Source organism: Microcaecilia unicolor, chromosome 4 (assembly GCF_901765095.1).
Source record: "Microcaecilia unicolor chromosome 4, aMicUni1.1, whole genome shotgun sequence".
NCBI lineage: Eukaryota > Metazoa > Chordata > Amphibia > Gymnophiona > Siphonopidae > Microcaecilia > Microcaecilia unicolor.
This window is the reverse complement of record NC_044034.1, coordinates 155,156,259-155,174,091: the sequence shown is the minus strand read 5'-3', so window position 1 is coordinate 155,174,091 and position 17,833 is coordinate 155,156,259. Positions and strand designations below refer to the sequence as shown.

The 17,833-nt window shown below is 45.0% G+C and overlaps 1 protein-coding gene across 1 annotated transcript in view; it reads right to left on the bottom strand.

Annotated features, from left to right (window-relative positions):
* Nucleotides 1-13: 13 nt before the first annotated feature.
* Nucleotides 14-17,833, bottom strand: part of CD44 (CD44 molecule (Indian blood group)) — a 132,327-nt gene continuing 114,507 nt past the window's right edge. Inside the window, 3 exon segments of the mRNA XM_030202432.1 lie at nucleotides 14-2,178; nucleotides 12,080-12,158; nucleotides 17,665-17,769. Of these exon segments, the coding sequence (XP_030058292.1) occupies nucleotides 1,971-2,178; nucleotides 12,080-12,158; nucleotides 17,665-17,769 (392 nt within the window). The 3' untranslated portion in view covers nucleotides 14-1,970.

Here is a 17,833-nt window from a genome sequence, read left to right as displayed (position 1 = left end):
AGCAGGGACTGCCTCTTTGTGTCAGGTGTTCAGCGCTGCGTACATCTGGTAGCACTATACAAATGCTAATAATAATAATAATGTCCTGCCACTCAACTTTGTAACAATGTAAACAGCTCCCAAAACTATTGAGGCTGTTATCTGCACATCCAGATGCCTAAGTCCCTGTGGCACTGCTTGACGGTACCTAGACACATCAAATGCTGCCTTCAATCCAGAGGGTGTAGCCTGCTGGTGTTTACCAGCTACTGATATTAATTGGAAACAGAATGTTAGTTATTTGCATTAGATACAAATAGCACCATTCTATATAGATAGCTAGACAAAACATCTCATGTATAACCTGTCATGTGGAAGGGTAGAGGAAAAGATTTATAGTAAGGTGTTTCTATTTATATTATCCCTGCAGCCAAAACAATAAAACAAATTCCATAATAAATATACGGGAAGGTAGCCTTCCCATTCGACAAGTCTTACAAATATTAGCTAGATATGTCTTGACATGTTTTCCCACTTTGTGGCAAACAGCATTCAATATTATTATGTTTTTTTTTAATCAGCGTGATGTGAATATAAATTTTAAATAATATAAAATTGCCTTTGGGCTGTGGTCATTTCACTTTGCTTTCATTTGGCAAGAAGCCAGTGTGAGCCACAGACGTTAGAGGCGAACGGCAAATATTCTGAAAGAGGCCGTTAATTGAAATTGTTTCAATAATAGTAATTAAGAACAATAACTGGATAAATTATTCTTGGCAGAAGGAGGCAATCATGTTTAGGAATCTATACCTGTACCTCATGTCCTTCCTAGGCTCTCCTGCTTCTGCCTTGGGTAGCAGTGCTTTGCTTACTAACAGCTTTCCAAGCATTATTCTAGGATACAGAAATACTGTCCTTTAGTTGTCCATCTGCATGATATTTTCTTTATTCTGCTTTTATTGTTTGTTTAAAGGCTTACATTAGCCCTTCGAGGAAATGAGATGAAAATGAAAGCAGGCAAAGAAACCAATCTTTCGGAGTCAACTCATCCTCCATTCTGCGAAAGTTCACAATCCATTAGAGTTTGCCATGAGTGTACTGGAGCTCTGCTCCTTTTGGATACCCACTGAAACAGAACCCTTCTTTAGCAAAATCCCAGTCTTTATGAGAACTAATGACCACAGAAATGCAACCAGTACAGAACAAACGAAGTTGCTTTTCCACGGTGTGTTTGAAAATCACGTAAGAACGGAATGAGTTAACAAAGAGTTAGTAAGGTGATTATATTACAGGTAATGCCACTTCTGTTCTAGTCCTCTAGCCCCTTCCCCTCCCCAGATACCTGTACACAAACATGGATTTACATGTATTAAATAAAGCAAATCAATCACTATACAAAATTCTTTTAGCATACTAATGTGGGACCCCCCAGAGAAAGCATTCTGAAATTTTTTACACCTCATGTGGCATAGTTTATATATTATATATATTTTTTAAAAACCACCCGCGAAAGCCCTGCTAGTACCCACTGGCTGCCAGGCAACAGGCTGCTTTATGAATCAATTCCCCTAATTCATTTTGACATAGTTCTGTGTGCAGCGGTTACAGGCATCCAAACACTTCTAGCATTGGTCTTCCAAAGGTCTTGTCAAAAGGCAGGCTGCACCTTTGTTCCTATTAGAGGTTTTGCTGCTAAAGCACATCACATTTCTTGCAATCCTAAACAGCAGGATAGATTGCAGAAGCCTGCAGGTGGGAGCTGGTGAAGGGAGAGGAACCACTGTGGTGGGCAGTGAATGGGAAGGGAGAGGGATCTATCAGAAGACTACTTTTTTACTTGGACCCGATCAAAACTGACAAAGATAATACAAAAGAAATTATGCCAGAAAGCGTCAGTAGCATATCACATCTGAAAGTTCCAGTCCTGGTTTCATATTAGGATTATGCTATCCCACCTCCTCTCTCTCTTTCTTTCCACAAGATGAAAAGTTTCACACCCCAATTTTCATGTCCCCTTGATGTTGATTTCGTACTTGCTCAGCTGACATTAATCTGCCACTTGTGTCACTCGTGTGTTCTTGGTGTACTAGGTGCACCATTTCCTGAGACTTGCTGGCTTCTCCGTTCACCTCTTCCATTCTCCCATCCTCCACTGGTCCTTTGTTGCCATTTATCACCAGCTTTTTCTTATGTCCACATCTGTTTCAAAGAGAGAGTTCTGCAGAATTAATGGGGCTCATATATATACAGGAATGCTAGTAAAGTTTCAAGAGTTTGATTAGCATGAAGGGGCCTAGTTACTAAGCTGAGCTAAGGTGTTGCACCTAACATGCATTAACAACCAAAGTTAAGGGATGTTAAGTGCAACACCTGTGCTGTAACAGCCAAGGCCGCCGAGAGACTGGGCCGGACCCGGGGCAAGGCCGCCCCAGGTCGCCGCCGCCGCCCCCCCGAGGCCGCTGCGCTGCAGTCCCCAGTCTCCACCTGCCCACCCCCAGCCCCATCAACAGCCCCCCTCCATCCGCCACCGGGCCCCCTGCATTCAAATCACAGCGCTTCACCTCCGTGTGAAAGCGCAGCGGCAGATCGCCTCCCTTTGGGCCTTCCCTTCCTGTGTCCCACCCTTGCAGAAACAGGAAGTTACATCAGATGAGGGTGGGACACAGGGAGGGAAGGCCCGAAGGGAGGCGATCTGCCACTGTGCTTTCACATGGAGGTAAGGCGCTGTGATTTGAATGCAGGGGGCCCAGAGGGTGGCTGTCGACGGAGCCGAGGGCGGGTGGGTGAGAACGGGGACTGCGGTGCCGGGTCCCCCTTGGAGGCCCGGGGAATTTTGTCCCCCCCTGCCCCCCCTCTCGGTGGCCCTGGTAACTGCCAGAGGCATTCCCAGTCCTTTGGGAAAGGCAGCCATACAATCAGGAATGGCCCAAGGCAAGATGCCGCCTGAGGAAGGGCTGAGATACCACTCCCTCCCCAGGTCAAGTTCTGACATCTCCTTCCTTCCTTCCTCCACCCCATTTCCGAGTTTACCTTCTTTCTCCATGTTCTAAAAGCCGGCGGTGGCAGTGATTCCCATACAATGCCCTGTCTCCATTATTGTCTTCTTCTCTTACTGCGGCCACCTCTGAGGAAACAGGAAGTTACATCAGAGAGGCGGGCCACAGTAAAGAGAAGAGGCGGGTGCCGGTGGCAGGACAGTGTATGGGAATTGCTGCCGTTGCTGGCTTTTGGTACATAAAGACAGAAGGTAAACTCAGGGAATGGGGTGGAAGAAGGAAGAGGGAAATGCCGCTCTCGGAAGAGTGCCACCTGAAGCCCCCACCTCAGCTGGCCTAATGGTCAGGCCACCCCTGTGTACAGTCAACACAGAGCAATGGAGGTACAGTTAAATGCATCATATTATCTGCTGCATTAGCAGTTAATGCAGACTAACAACCTCTCCCCCCTCAGATTCTATACAGGTCACCCAAAACAATCAGTTGATGGGCTCCGATGATTTACTTACTGGAGCTAAAAAGCACTTAATTGGCACTAATTATGATTTGGGCACTGCTCTGGCTACGCATTATGCTGTGTCAATGTGTGCCTAAATAGGGCCATATGCGACTCAAAAAGGGGTGCGACCATGGGAGGGGCATAAGTGAGTCAGGGGTGTTCACAAAATATGTGTGCAGTGTTACAGAATAGCAGGGATCCACGTCCAATTTGCGTGCTAGGATTTATACCAGGTTTCCGCTGGCATAAGTCCTTGTGCTCAACATGAGAGTGCTCATCCCAAAGTGCCCTCTATAGAATTACATTGAGCACCGAATTTTATTGGTGCCAAATTTTCCGCACCATTTATAGAATCTGAACCCTCTGTCTATACCACTACCCCGAATGGGAATTTCCATGAGATGTTTAATGCAATCATTAGATTCATTAACTGTAAACAGGCTACACTTTGGGATTCTGCCAGGTACTTCCGACCTGGATTGGCCACTGTTAGAAGCAAGATACTGGGGTCGATGGACCTTTGGTTTGACCCAGTATGGCAATTCTTATGTTCTTATGTGCAGTACTGTTAGCACAGATTAAAATAAGGAGTCATTTACTAATGGTTAGTTTGTGTTAATGCCGTTGTCATGCATGATCTGCCACAGAGACCATCAAACACTTACGGCCGGATTCAGTAAATGGCGCTGAAAAATAAGCATTGGGAAAAATCAGTGCTCAGGGCTACTCTATAAAGGGCACTTCAGGATGACAACCCTGTATTAGAATAGTGCCTAGTGGGGATTCTCACACCCAATTTTGGGTGTGAAGTTTTTTGCCAGCTGAAACCAGGTATAAATCCTGGCAAACAACTCGCGCGTTCACCCCCAAATTCTATAACACCGCACATAATTCATTGGAATACCCCAGTCTGCACACAAGAGGATTTGGGTGTGGATTGTTGTAGAATCGCATGCAGCCAGATCCATGCACTAATCCAAACTAGAGCCAATTAACATCAATAACTGATTGTTAACAGTTTGTTAACTAATTCATTTGTGTGTTGATCTCAGGATTGCGTGCAAATCTGGGTGCCATTTATAGAGTCTGGGGGCTAATGCGGCTTGGTGAATAGGTCCCTAAGTTGTACTGAATGGAGCTCCCTGATAGAATAAGCTATAATATTTTTAGATTAGCTGTTTAAGTTTCAATCCTTTTCTCAGATCAATAGCAGCCAAAATGCATTTGCTTTGAAATCTAGCTCATGTGCTCATCTGGAATGCCAGGCAGTTCTATTTTGCTCATCTTTAGAGACAAAGGAAAATATGCAGAAAGAAGATGCCTAGAACAGTTTGTCATTGCAGTCAATGAACCTCATTACATTTTGTGGTCAGATACAGTGATTTTAAGTGACTATATCAACTGACTAGGATAGTCATTAAAGGGCAATTCTGTAACTGGGCATTCCTAATTATGCACTGTTTTAGTAGCCCAAAAGACCCTATGATAATGGAAGGGCGTGTGTGTGTGTGTGTCCCTTTAAAGGCTGGGGGAGGGTAGCCAGGGCTGCTGAGGGGGGCAGGGAGAGCAAAATTCCCCAGGCTTGGACTCCAAGGTGATTGTGTTAACGCGATAACCCAGTCCCGGCAAACAGTAGCAAGAGAGAGACAGACCCCAGTGCTCGGCCTCCCTTGGTGGCCAGGGAGGAGAAGACGCAGGTAGGGGGCGGGGGGGGGTCAATGCTGCCTGAACGATTGAGCAAGCGAGGGACGGCAGTGGCAGCTGCATCCCGAGTGGGGGGGGGGGGGGGGGGGGCGGCGGCGGCTGCGTCCCGAGGGAAGGGGGTGGTGGCTGTGGTGGCCCTGCCCTGGGCCCTGCTCTCTCTCTTGGTAGCTCTGAGGGGAGCTTGAGCCGGCCTGATATGTGAATGTCTCTGCATTGAGGCTCAAGCTCTTCCACCAGCACTATGGCTGGTGTAATTGCTCACACCTAAATTAAAGGCAAGTATCTAATTAGTTAAGATAGAATTCTGTAAAGGAATGTAGGTATCTATTTTGCTTTATAGAATAGGTGCCATGTAGGAAGCCAGCAGGCAACTAGGTGAAAGGGCCCAGTTGGAACCCTATAGCTTATTACCCAGTAAAAGGTCTTTCATACTGACCATGCCATTGCTGTTTGGCAAAATATCTGACCACCACTGGTCATTTGGTATTACTACTGGTCTATTCTCAAATGGTTCTTCTAACCTGTTCTGCTCCGTTCATGCTCTGTGCACTCACAGAATAATTTCACAAGGACCTCGCCCTACCCTGCCAATTATTATTCACTGACCTGGATGGCTTTCAAGTTCTGTTCTAAAGCATTCATCAGTCAGCCCCCAGTCACATACTGGGAGACCCTTCAGTTCCGGGCCTTCACTTCCTCTGTGTGTGTGTTACCATGACACCAACTTACAGGTGCTTGGCCACTGCGTGCAGCTAACCACATATATTAACCAGAAGGGAAGAGGAAGTCCGGCATTTGCCGCAGACTGTGAACATTTTTGTACTCAATATTCACTGTTCCTTCAGTTACTGCACCGTTACACACCTGCCTACATTTCAAAATGACTGGGGATGTCAAACACAATGCAAATTATCCCTCCCTAGATACAATGAGGGAGCTTGCCCAGTACTAGGGGTGCTCAGCACACACTGAACTGGCTTCTGTGCACCTGGTGCTTGTATCTCAAAGGCTCCCCAGTTGTTAGTGTAAGGCAGTGACGATCCTAGGTAGGCTGCCACCCGGGGCGGATCGCCGATGCGCACCCCCCCCCCCCCCCGGGTGCAGCACGACCCCCCCCCCTGTCACAATGACACACACACCCCCGGCATATGAACCCCCCCCCGGGTGCATTCTTGGCTGCTCAGAGCAGCCGCGTGGCTCTCGGCTCCGCTGGCTCCCTGCTCCCTCTGCCCTGGAACAGGAAGTAATCTGTTCCGGGGCAGAGGGAGCAGGGAACCAGCGGAGCCGACAGGTGCGCGGCTGCTCTCTGCACCCCTCCAGTGGCGTGCACCCGGGGCGGACCGCCCCCACCGCCCTGCCCTTGGTACGCCGCTGGTGTAAGGAATTTTTTCATACAGTGTTTGACATTTAGGTATACAAGATCATAAGAATCATGCTTTTAACTCAATCAAGGAAGAGATACACCAACCACTATTTCTTCTAGGCGGAGTGAGAGTCTTCCGACTGCATTGTTGCCAGTGGGGGGAGGTGCTTCAATATTTTGTTTTCAATCAGTAGGGACAGTCAAGTTCCTTGGAGTCCTACAGAGCTTACCTCTTCCTCACTATTGAAAATGTGAAACAGTACCCTCCACTGGCAGGACTTTACGTGGAGGACTCCCACTCAACTTAGAGGGAATAGTTACGCCAACTATATTCTATCATATGACATTATTCTTATTTTTGCAGTTCATCAGGGTGCCTCAGCATGTAGAGCAGTTTGGCCTGAACGTTTTATATTGATCTGTAAATCTACTGTGAAGAAAAGCACTGGTATCAGCAATATATTCTGAACTACATTCTGGCCCCCATTATTTTTCTTGGTTCATAAAACTTTCCACCTAGAGAGGAGAAATCAACTATGGAACATTGGAGTTGAAAATGAATTTCTTGACATTTTGATTCTGGGAATGGGTTGGGAAAGAATTTCTTTTTGAGTGTCAAGGTGGAATAAACACAGTTGCTGCCACATGCCAGCTTCTCAGATGCATCCTTCAATGCCAGCTTCTCAGATGCATCCTTCAATGTTCAAAATGGAAGATGAGAACTGAGAGGGGGTGAAATTCTCTGCATCACACAATAAGAAAGGATGGAGGTGTGCAACTCAGGTCCTTGAAGAATGCTCAGTTTCCAGGCTATCCATAATGAATAATTATGAAATATATTTATACACATTATATGCTAATTCATTATAGTGGTCCACTGCATTGACATTCAAAAATGTTATTTACCTAAGAGCCCATGATTTCTAATGGAATATATTTGATAGTAACACACATCAAGTGTCTCGTGGTAGTTTTGGGATAAGTGCATGCTACCCACATGCTAAAAAATAGAATTTATTATTTAGCGCTGGGGTGTGTTCAGGGGGCAGAGGGTAGGCATGTGCTGCACTAATTGGTTAGCGCAGCTATGTTGTCGCACACTGATAAATGCGTGGTTATCGCCTAGAAAATAGATGTTGGTAAGTGCTCACACGCTAATGATCAAGCGCTAATGGGGAAAATAGTGCATGGCCATTAATAGGAATCATGGAAAACGGGGACATTTAGCACCACGCTAAAAGTGGCCTCAATGTGTGAGGAAGACATGTGCTGGGGCTAGCGTAAAGTTACCATATTTGCTCCCCTAAAAATGGGGACACATGCCCCACCCCACCACACCTCACCCTGCCCCCTGTCACATACCGCCCGCTTCACACCTCCACCCCGCTCCCCTGTCAAACCCCCTAAGGTTATCCTATCCTCCCCTCCCCATACCTTACTGTACTGCTCTGGTGATCTAGTGACCTCTTCGGGGCAGGAAAGAGCCCCATCTTTCCTGCCTGAAGTGGCTGTAGACTGTCTTGCTGCCTCCCGTACTGGCGTCATTTCAAAATGGCTGCTGAGATTGACCTTGAAAGACTTCTGCGGAAGTCTCGTGAGGCCACCGCTTGAACTCTCTGTGGCCATTATGAATCGGCACCAGGAGCGGAGGCAGCAAGAGCATAAAGCTGTACGTTAGATCTCAAAAAGTCAATTGTATTCCAAAGAAAAAGTTTCTCTTGGGGCAATGTCTGCAAGTGGGTTGGTTTGCACATACCATGACAATAATGAACTTCAATTATAAGTCAGGGTATGTGGCGTATTCTCTCAGTCTCTTAAATTTACTTCGAACGCTCACCATAGACCTTGCATTGTGCCAATGAGAGCTTCTTTCTTGAAAATTCCTTTTAATCAAGACTATGGCAACCAAAACAATGGCAGTCCACAAGAATCAGAAGACACGTCTTCTAATGTTGATAAAAACTTTTATTCTTGGACCATACAGTACCGACATGGACCCTTGTTGCCTCCTAGAGGCTGTGTCAGGGGCTTAGACTGGGCACACACACCTTCTCAGTCAGCAAGTCTCTGTGCACCAGGTTTTTGATTGCTAGTGGTGTTTTTCAATTTTGTCTGTTCTGGAGAATCTATTGAATATTAGCTGTGTGTGTGCCCAGAGGGACCCTTATAGTTTAAGCACCTGACACAACCTCTAGGAGGCAAAACGTGATCACATCAGGCATTGTATGGTCCAAGAATAAAAGTTTTTATCAACATTAGAAACCATGTCTTCTGATTCTTGAGGACTGTGATAACTTCTGCAGATTTTAGTTTCCTCTGTTTGGTTTGTCACCCAAAACAATGAGAAATACTTCTGTATCTTTCATATTTTCTTGGTCTTGGAATGAATTTCTTGGTATTTAAAGATCTTCTCACAGTTTCTAGAGTAATCACTTGATCAATACCATGTTGGTATTTTTCTCTTTTATCACCAGTGGCATAGGAAGGGGGGGCGGTGGGGTGGTCCGCCCCGGGTGCCCGCCGCTGGGGGGGTGTCGGCTCGCTGGTTCCCTGCTCTTTCTTCCCCGGAACAGGTTACTTCCTGTTCCGGGGCAGAGAAAGCAGGGAAGCAGCAGAGCCGACGCAGCTTCCAGTGACGTGCACTGGGGATGGATCGATCCTCCCGCCTGCCCTCCGCTGCAAGGTAAGGGTGCGTTTCGGGGGGGTATGCTCCGGAAGGGGGGGTGCACCATGCCCTGCACCCGGGGGGGGGAGGGTGCTCAGCGGCGACTCGCCCCGGGTGTCAGGCACCCTCGCTACGGCACTGTTTATCACTATCAGGCTTATTTTCAAAAGAGAAGGGCGCCCATCTTTCTACACAAATCGGGAGATGGGTGTCCTTCTCCCAGGGTCGCACAAATCGGCATAATCGAAAGCCAATTTTGGGCGTCCTCAACCGCTTTCCGTCACGGGGACGACCAAAGTTCACAGGGGCGTGTCGGAGGCATAGCAAAGGCGGGACTGGGCGTGCCTAACAAATGGGCGTCCTCGACTGATAATGGAAAAAAGAAGGTCGTCCCTGACGAGCACTTGGGTGACTTTACCTGGTCCATTTTTTCTTATGACCAAGCATCAAAAAGGTGCATGATCTGACCAGATGACCATTGGATGTAATCGGGGATGACCTCCCCTTACTCCCCCAGTGGTCACTAACCCCCTCCCACTCTAAAAAAATCTTTTAAAATATTTTTTTGCCAGCCTCTATGCCAGCCTCAAATGTCATACCCAGCTCCATGACAGCAGTATGCAGATCCCTGGAGTAGTTTTAGTGGGTACTGCAGTGCACTTCAGGCAGGTAGACCCAGGCCCATCCCCCCTACCTGGTGGTAAATGTGAGCCCTTCAAAACCCACCACACATCCACTGTACCCACATGTAGGTGCCCCCCTTTACCTGTAAGGGCTATGGTAGTGTTGTACAGTTATGGGTAGTGGGTTTTGGGGGGGTTGGGGGGGGGGCTCAGCACACAAGGTAAGGGAGCTATGCACCTGGGAGCAATTTCTGAAGTCCATTCCAGTGCCCCCTAGGATGCCCGGTTGGTGTCCTGGCATGTCAGGGGGACCAGTGCACTACGAATGCTGGCTCTTCCCATGACCAAATGGCTTGGATTTGGTCGTTTCTGAGATGGGTGTCATCGGTTTCCATTATCGCCGAAAATCAGTGACGACCATCTCTAAGGTTGACCTAAATTTCAAGATTTGGGCGTCCCAGACCGTATTATCGAAATGAAAGATAGATGCCCATCTTGTTTTGATAATACGGGTTTCCTTGCATTTAGCTTTATCAGCCTGGATGGGGATATCCCAGGTTATCATAACCTCTTCATTCTCAACAGTTCTCTCAGGGTCATGATTCCAATGCTTTTCTGGTACATTAGATCTTTCTCCTGATCTTTCTTAAAGCAAGCAAAAGGAACAACCCAAAAGATAACATAGTGTGGGGTAGTAACCAAACACTATAACTGTCAGTGGTTTCTTCTGGAAAGTAGAATTCCACTGTAACTCAGATACTATATATTTTCTTTAAAACACTTTTCATGGATGTCAAATTTTTATTCACAGAACCTTCGATAATCATCTTGAGGCCCAGCTAGACTGGGAGAGCTGAACGCTTCAGAAGTAATCAGTGATTAAATGATTACAATTCTACTGGGATAGAGCTGAAATGCATTTTAACTAACTGTTGCCATGAGAAAATATTTGTATAGACTGAAATTCAAACTTAAACTATGATTCTGCTCAACAAAGACAGTTAACAGCTTTCAACTTTCAGATGCTTTTTCCCCCTAGACAAATACTGGCTGCATTTGATCGGCTGCCGTGTTTTTGTCTATTTCTATGGTGATGGTTGAGGAGGTGGGACCCATTTGGTAACTGAGAAGTAGCTTGACCAATCACAATATTCTTAGCTCTCCTCTCACATAAACAACCAGTGAAGAAAGAGGAATATGAACTGTCTGTGCAATTCACCATACAGCAGACATTTTAGTTTAAATATTTTTCTAGTAGCATTATCAGAGGTCTACTATTTCTGAACTTATGTATACAATGTGACTGTGCTGTATATATAGAGACCAAAGCAAGGCTGCAATGGAATTTTCCAACCATCCTGAATGTTTCTATCATATAATGCACTGTTTTGTTGCTTAAAAAAAGAGAAGGAAGCAAACTGGATCCAAAAGTATCTGCTTTGGCAGGGTCTAGTCAACACTTTTTGCAATAGTGTTACCATTTTCCATGATGCACAGCCAAAGCTTCTTCACAGTCGTTCAAGGAAGTGTAGACCTACTTTGTACAGAAAACAATACTCAAGCCATGAGCATGATGAAAGGAAATGTGAGGGCAACAGTGTTGTCAAAATATCAGTTACTTACTGCAACAATCAAGTGTTGTTCATAAAAAAATGATGACAGCTTTTGAAATTTTACACTAAACTTCTGGATGTTTCAACCAAGTACTTAAAGAGAGTCTTATTGCACAGAGGAACATTTTAAAAACCTTAAAACCAGGAGGAATTTGCCTTGTTCTTTTAGGCTTAGGCGATTGGCATCACGATTGTTGCAGCTGTCCAGGTCTTGCTGCATCTAAGTCGAACCGACTTTTCAGCCATCGCGCTGTGGCTTTCTTCAGGGTGTGCTGCGAGGTCTGCAGTTTGTCTTTATGTATAATGGGATCTCAAACCTGATTGGCTGCAGAGCTCATAGCACACCCTGAAGAAAGCCACAGCACAATCGCTGAAACATCGGTTCCACTTACTCCGATTCAGCATGACACAGACAACTGCAACAATCAGCAATTTGCCATGGTTGGGGTGCTTTACTAACGCGCTTTCAGCAACAAAATTTTTACATTTAAATAATATGTGATAAAACTGTATATCCTAAGGCTGATAAGATGCCTGGATGATTGCAGCGATTTAATTTATGTGTTAACGAGGTGCTGTATTTTATATCTCTTAACCACTGCGTTCCAGCCAAAATGGCAGACAAAGATTTGCTTACCTTCTCCTGCTATTGACAGCTATACATACTGCAAGGATTAATGCCAGTGAAATAAGAGACACGGTTATGATCAACCAGTCTGTGGAAAAAGGAGCACAAAATAGTGACTATTCAAGACATCCAAGAAGCCCCCATGCATTGAATATGATAATCCTGGCCTTTTAATCTCTTGTGTAACTTGTCTTTCCACATTAATGACACTGTAGGTGGCCTATAATAAGCTGAGAAATGCTGCAATTCTCCCTCATGGTCAAAAGGCGACATCATCTCATCTTGCTCCTCTCTTGTTTTTTTTTTTTTTTATTATTTGATTTTTATTTGATTTTCAAATATACAGTTGTAGCAGAACCAAGTAGCAGAAATAACAATAATATCATGGAGAAAACTCAAACTTTAAAGTCAGGTCCACATCATGAGGGAGTAACTATCCAGAAATGTGTTGAAAAGAAGTTATACACTACAAAAACGTTCGTTAAAAATCAAGTGCAAGTATACAGTCTGCCAATAGAACCCTATTTATATATCTTAGCCTGTACATTTAACATTTCTATATTAAATTGTAATCAAACTATAAATCATCTTTAACTGAAATCTTTCCCACAAGAAATTTCTCCAGCTGGGAAGGATCCCAAAAATATAAAGCTGTTTCCATCTACATTTAAGAAGAAAGCAAATCCTGTTGCCAGCACCATAGGCTTCATCTGCAGGAAAGTCTTTCTTCTCTTTTGTGTGGATCTGGCTACATCAAGAAACGTGGATATTGTCTGCCCACAGACTCTTCTCTTGTAAACATATGTGTATCCTTTGAATCATAGTAACATCATAGGTAGCAGCAGCTATGAACCTTTTGAGTCTACCCCATTGCTCCTGTCCATGCCACCAATTATTTTTATTTATTTAGCAATTACTTAAGTATCTTTGCCTACTGTCAGTCACATAGGTTTGACCACCTGCAAGATACTGCACCTTCTCCAGGTCAGTTTTGTCTCTCTTTGGGCCTGTGCCAGTCTAGCTAGATAACCATGCAAGTTCCCATAGATAAATTAAAAAAAACAAAACAGGGGGCCTCCTACTATGTCTTTTACCCAACCTCTCACCTCTGTTCTTATTGCAATTCCTTAGACAGAACTGCTCTGGCCAAACAAGTTCAAGATTGTATTTGTATAACAATAAGAATGGACTTGCTCTCTGCAAAAGCAAAAGAGAGCTCATGTTGACCCTAGGCACTAGTTCCTTTATCCCAACACTCTTCACAGCAGTTCTTTAACCTAGGCACTCACATTTACATGCATGTTATGTGCAATAAAGGTTTAAAATACTAGGGTTTATCTGCATATGTGCACACTTATGCAAATATATCTTAGTTTGATTCCTAAGCCAGGGGCAGCCCAAGGTAATTGCTTCCTGAGGCAGGGATGAAATGCCACCCCCACCACATCTCATCCCCCAGACCACTGTCTAGCCTGCCTCTTCTCTACTGTGGCCTGCCTCTGAGGAAACAGGAAGTTACATCAGAGTGGCAGGGCAGCATATGGGAATCACTGCCACTGCTGCCTTTTGGAAAATGGAAAGAGAAGGTAAACTCAGGGAAGGAGGTGGAGGAAGGAAGGGGGAGATGCTGCTCCAGGAAGAGACCCCTGCTTCAGCTGGCCTAATGGTAGGGTCGCTACTGGCCTAAGCCTTATTCTGCAAATGTTCACTTAATTTACATAGTGTATATTTGCAAGGGGGCGTACATAGGAGCAGAGCATGGATGGGACATAGACAGGCCTCCCACTTACATGCATAACCTACAGAATACTGTATGTTAGATAATAGCGCGAGGCTGCCTGTGGAGGTCATGACGGCCATTTTGTAAAGGCAGCTGCTAGCAGCAGGAGCGAGGGGTGTTCGCTCCTGCCTTCATCGCTCCACTGGACCAGCAGGGATTTCAGGTAGGCCTGAAGAGGCCTATCCTGAGTTGGGAGTGGGGATGGGACGGTATATGGACCTGCAAGTGTGGGGGTGGGGAGATCTTGTCTCATCAGGGGTGGGTTGGGAGGGGGAAATCGGAAGGAAGCCGGACAACTTTTTTTTTTTGCAGGACCCAGCCGATATTTATTGCTAACTGATCTATTAACTTGCCCAGGTTAGCTATGCGGGTGCTGGTACTAAATAATGCCAGCACCCACATAACCACCGGCTACTCCCCAATACTGCTCCTGACCGGCCCACTTTCTACATGGACGGTCAGAGATGATATTCAGTGGCATTTTCCGGTTTAGTACTGCTGAATATTGGAGGTTGGGCGGCTCTAAGCGATTTAAGCAGGCAGGAGCCTCTGCCTGCTTAAATCACTTCAAATATTGGGCAGACTTTGTATAAAACCAGTCAATGTCCCTTTTAATTCTTGTATATTGTTTTTAGGTCATGTTAATCCTTCCTTCCTATTTACAAAATAGAAGGCACATGTCTGGGCCTACTTCAGATAGAACACAGACATCCAGGTTGGGATGTGCACAATTTCAATAGTATTTTAGAAAAGGATCTGCTCATGTAGAGTCTTTTCTAAAATGCATGTGGAAGTGCATGTGAAGCAGGAGCAACCATTTTACGATAATACATATTAAAAAGTTGTGCAGAGGCCCCAGTCACTTACACTTGTAAGTTAAATGTGTACATCTGCCATTTTGCAAAGTTACACATATACATTCTGGTAATTAACAACAGAGGCCACCATCCTTACTGATTTTCATTGTGGAGGGGGGAAATAAGCAGCAGGGGATTAAGTGGAAGAGCTCCCTTAATTCCTCATGGAAAGGCCTGACCCAAAAGGACACTTTTTACAAACCTACACATGCAAGGGAACAGCTGCAAATCCTGACATTGATATATGGAGGCATACATGACCTACCCTTTCTGAAATACGGAATACACATGTAGATTTTAGTATCACTCAAACCTAGCCCCTGGTAATTTACATGTGTAAATACCAACTTTCTAAATATCGGGTTTTACAGTGTATGTGTGTATTTATGTGTATAAATCGTGAATAGGGTTTCTAAAATAAAGGCCATGCTGTTTAGTTAGTGTAGCTACATTTAACCAACTGAGTCTGCACCTGGGAGGAAGTAAAAAAGAAGCTTCATTGTAAGATATGATCAGTAATTGTTACTGAGCAGATTAAAAATTCTGCAAGCACTCAGATTTCCAATAACCCTTCAGTCACCATACTGAAAAACCACTAAAACTTTGGGCAGTGATTCTGCCAAATGGAGTGGAAAGAGAATCATTGTTCAGATTGTAAGCTCTCTTGAGCAGGGACTGTCCTTCCCCTTGTCTAAACTTGTACAGCGCTGCGTAACCCTGGCAGCGCTATAGAAATGCTAAGTAGTAGTAGTAGTAGTAGCATTTCCCCACTCACAATGTAAAATCTAAGAGGACAATCAGATTTTTGCTAAGGTTGGCTTGCTGAAGAACGCAAGTCTGATGGCATGTCAGATTATTTATTTGCAAGGCACCACTGAGCACATAAGAACAGAATGAACACAGTCCCTCTCAGATACACTTTGAGTCTGGTAGTGATCCTTTAGTGCAGTGCTTCTCAACCCAGTCCTTGAGGCACATCCAGCTAGTCAGGTTTTCAGGATATCTTCAGTATGCAAATCTCTCTCATACATATACATTATGGATATCCTGAAAACCCAACTGGCTGGGCGTGTCCTGAAGATTGGGTTGAGAAGCACTGCTCTAGTAACAGAAGCCTCTGCAATACAATACGAATTCATGGAAGATTTTTTCAAGAGCTGACATCATTGTAAACAAAAACTCTGCCATGATCCAGGCACCTACCATTAAGTTTGGTTTGTTTAGTTGTGACCCATGATCAGATATCTCTCATATTGCAGGTTCATTTCACAGAAAATAGAACATTTTGGTGACTGCATTTACCATAAGATTCAATGTTGACATTTCCAGTGAAACAAATGAAAAGTCTGAAATTTGCCACAGATCATGTGCAGAATGCTTTCAATTGTGCCAGTTTCCTCAGTTTTACTCAATAAAGTCCTTGGCAAATGTATTTGTGATTTCACAACCCATTTGTGTGTTTATTCATGGACAGAAAATGTTACATTTTGCACATCCTTGTACAGGATTGAGTGTTCACAGTCTGCTAGAGCCTGCTCAGCAGTAAATGCTAAGATTACAGGTGGGGTTTTGATGTGCAAACCAAGATGAGGCTTTTCTGAACCATCTCAACTTTTTGATGTAATAATGTCACTTCCTCTAGAAATACATCTCAGACACTTAATAATTTTATTACTGGATATGCCAAAAGGACAGGAGTGAAAGTGGTGAAACTAGGTGAAAAGATACATGAAACAAATGTGAGCTAGCAGTGAATGAACAGGTGCACACAGGTAATTAGAAGATTATGTTTTTGCAGGGTGTCTTTCAGGCTTATTTTTGAAAGAGAAAGACGCCCATCTTTTGACACAAATCGCAAGATGGGCGTCCTTCTCACAAGGTTGCCCAAATCGGCATAATCGAAAGCTGATTTTGAGCATCCTCAACTGCTTTCTGTCGTGGGGATGACCAAAGTTCACGGGGGCTTGTCTGAGGCGTAGCGAAGGCGGGACTGGGGCGTCCTCGACCCATAATGGAAAAAAGAAGGTTGTCCCTGACGAACACTTGGACGACTTTACCTGGTCCTATTTTTCTTATGACTAAGCCACAAAAATGTGCCCTAAATGACCAGATGACCACCGGAGGGAATCAGGGATGACCTCCCCTTAGTCCCCCAGTGGTCACTAACCCTCTCCCACCCTCAAAAATGTTTAAAAAAAATATTTTTTCCAGCCTCTATGCCAGCCTCAAATATGATACCCAGCTCCATGACAGCAGTATGCAGGTCCCTGGAGCAGTTTTAGTGGGTGCAGTGCACTTCAGGCAGGTGGACCCAGGCCCATCCCCCCCTACATGTTACAGTTGTGGTGGTAAATGTGAGCCCTTCAAAACCCACCACAAACCCACTGTACCCACATGTAGATGCCCCCTTCACCCATAAGGGCTATGGAGTGGTGTACAGTTGTGGTGAGTGGGTTTTGGGGGGGCTTGGGGGGCTCAGCACCCAAGGTAAGGGAGCTATGCACCTGGGAGCAATTTCTGAAGTCCACTGCAGTGCTCCCTAGGGTGCCCGGTTGGAGTCCTGGCATGTCAGGGGGACTAGTGCACTACGAATGCTGGCTCCTCCCACAACCAAAGGGCTTGGATTTGGTCATTTCTGAGATGGGCGTCCTCGGTTTCCATTATCGCTGAAAACTGGGGTCAACCATCTCTAAGGATGACCTAAATTTCGCAATTTGGTTGTCCCCGACCGTATTATCAAAATGAAAGATGGACGCCCATCTTGTTTCGATAATATGGGATTCCCCGCCCCTTCGCCAGAACGTCCTGCGAGGATGCCCTCTTGAAAACGTGGGCGCCCCTTTCGATTATGCTCCTCCACGTCACCTGAGATCCATTTTACTCTGCAAACATTTCCTGAGTTCTGATCATCTCTTCAATATATTGAAAATAAAAAAAGGAATTGTGATCAGACCAACCTGGCACTCTGGCGGATCTTCTAGCTCCAGGGGCATCTGTTGTTTCTTGGCCACCGCTAAGTCCACCACTTCTGTTTCCATTATTATGTTCAGATTTAGAATCACCTACAGAGCAAAGTAGAAAAATCAAAGAAAAATGTCACCTTTAGAACTATTTTCCATGAGAGTC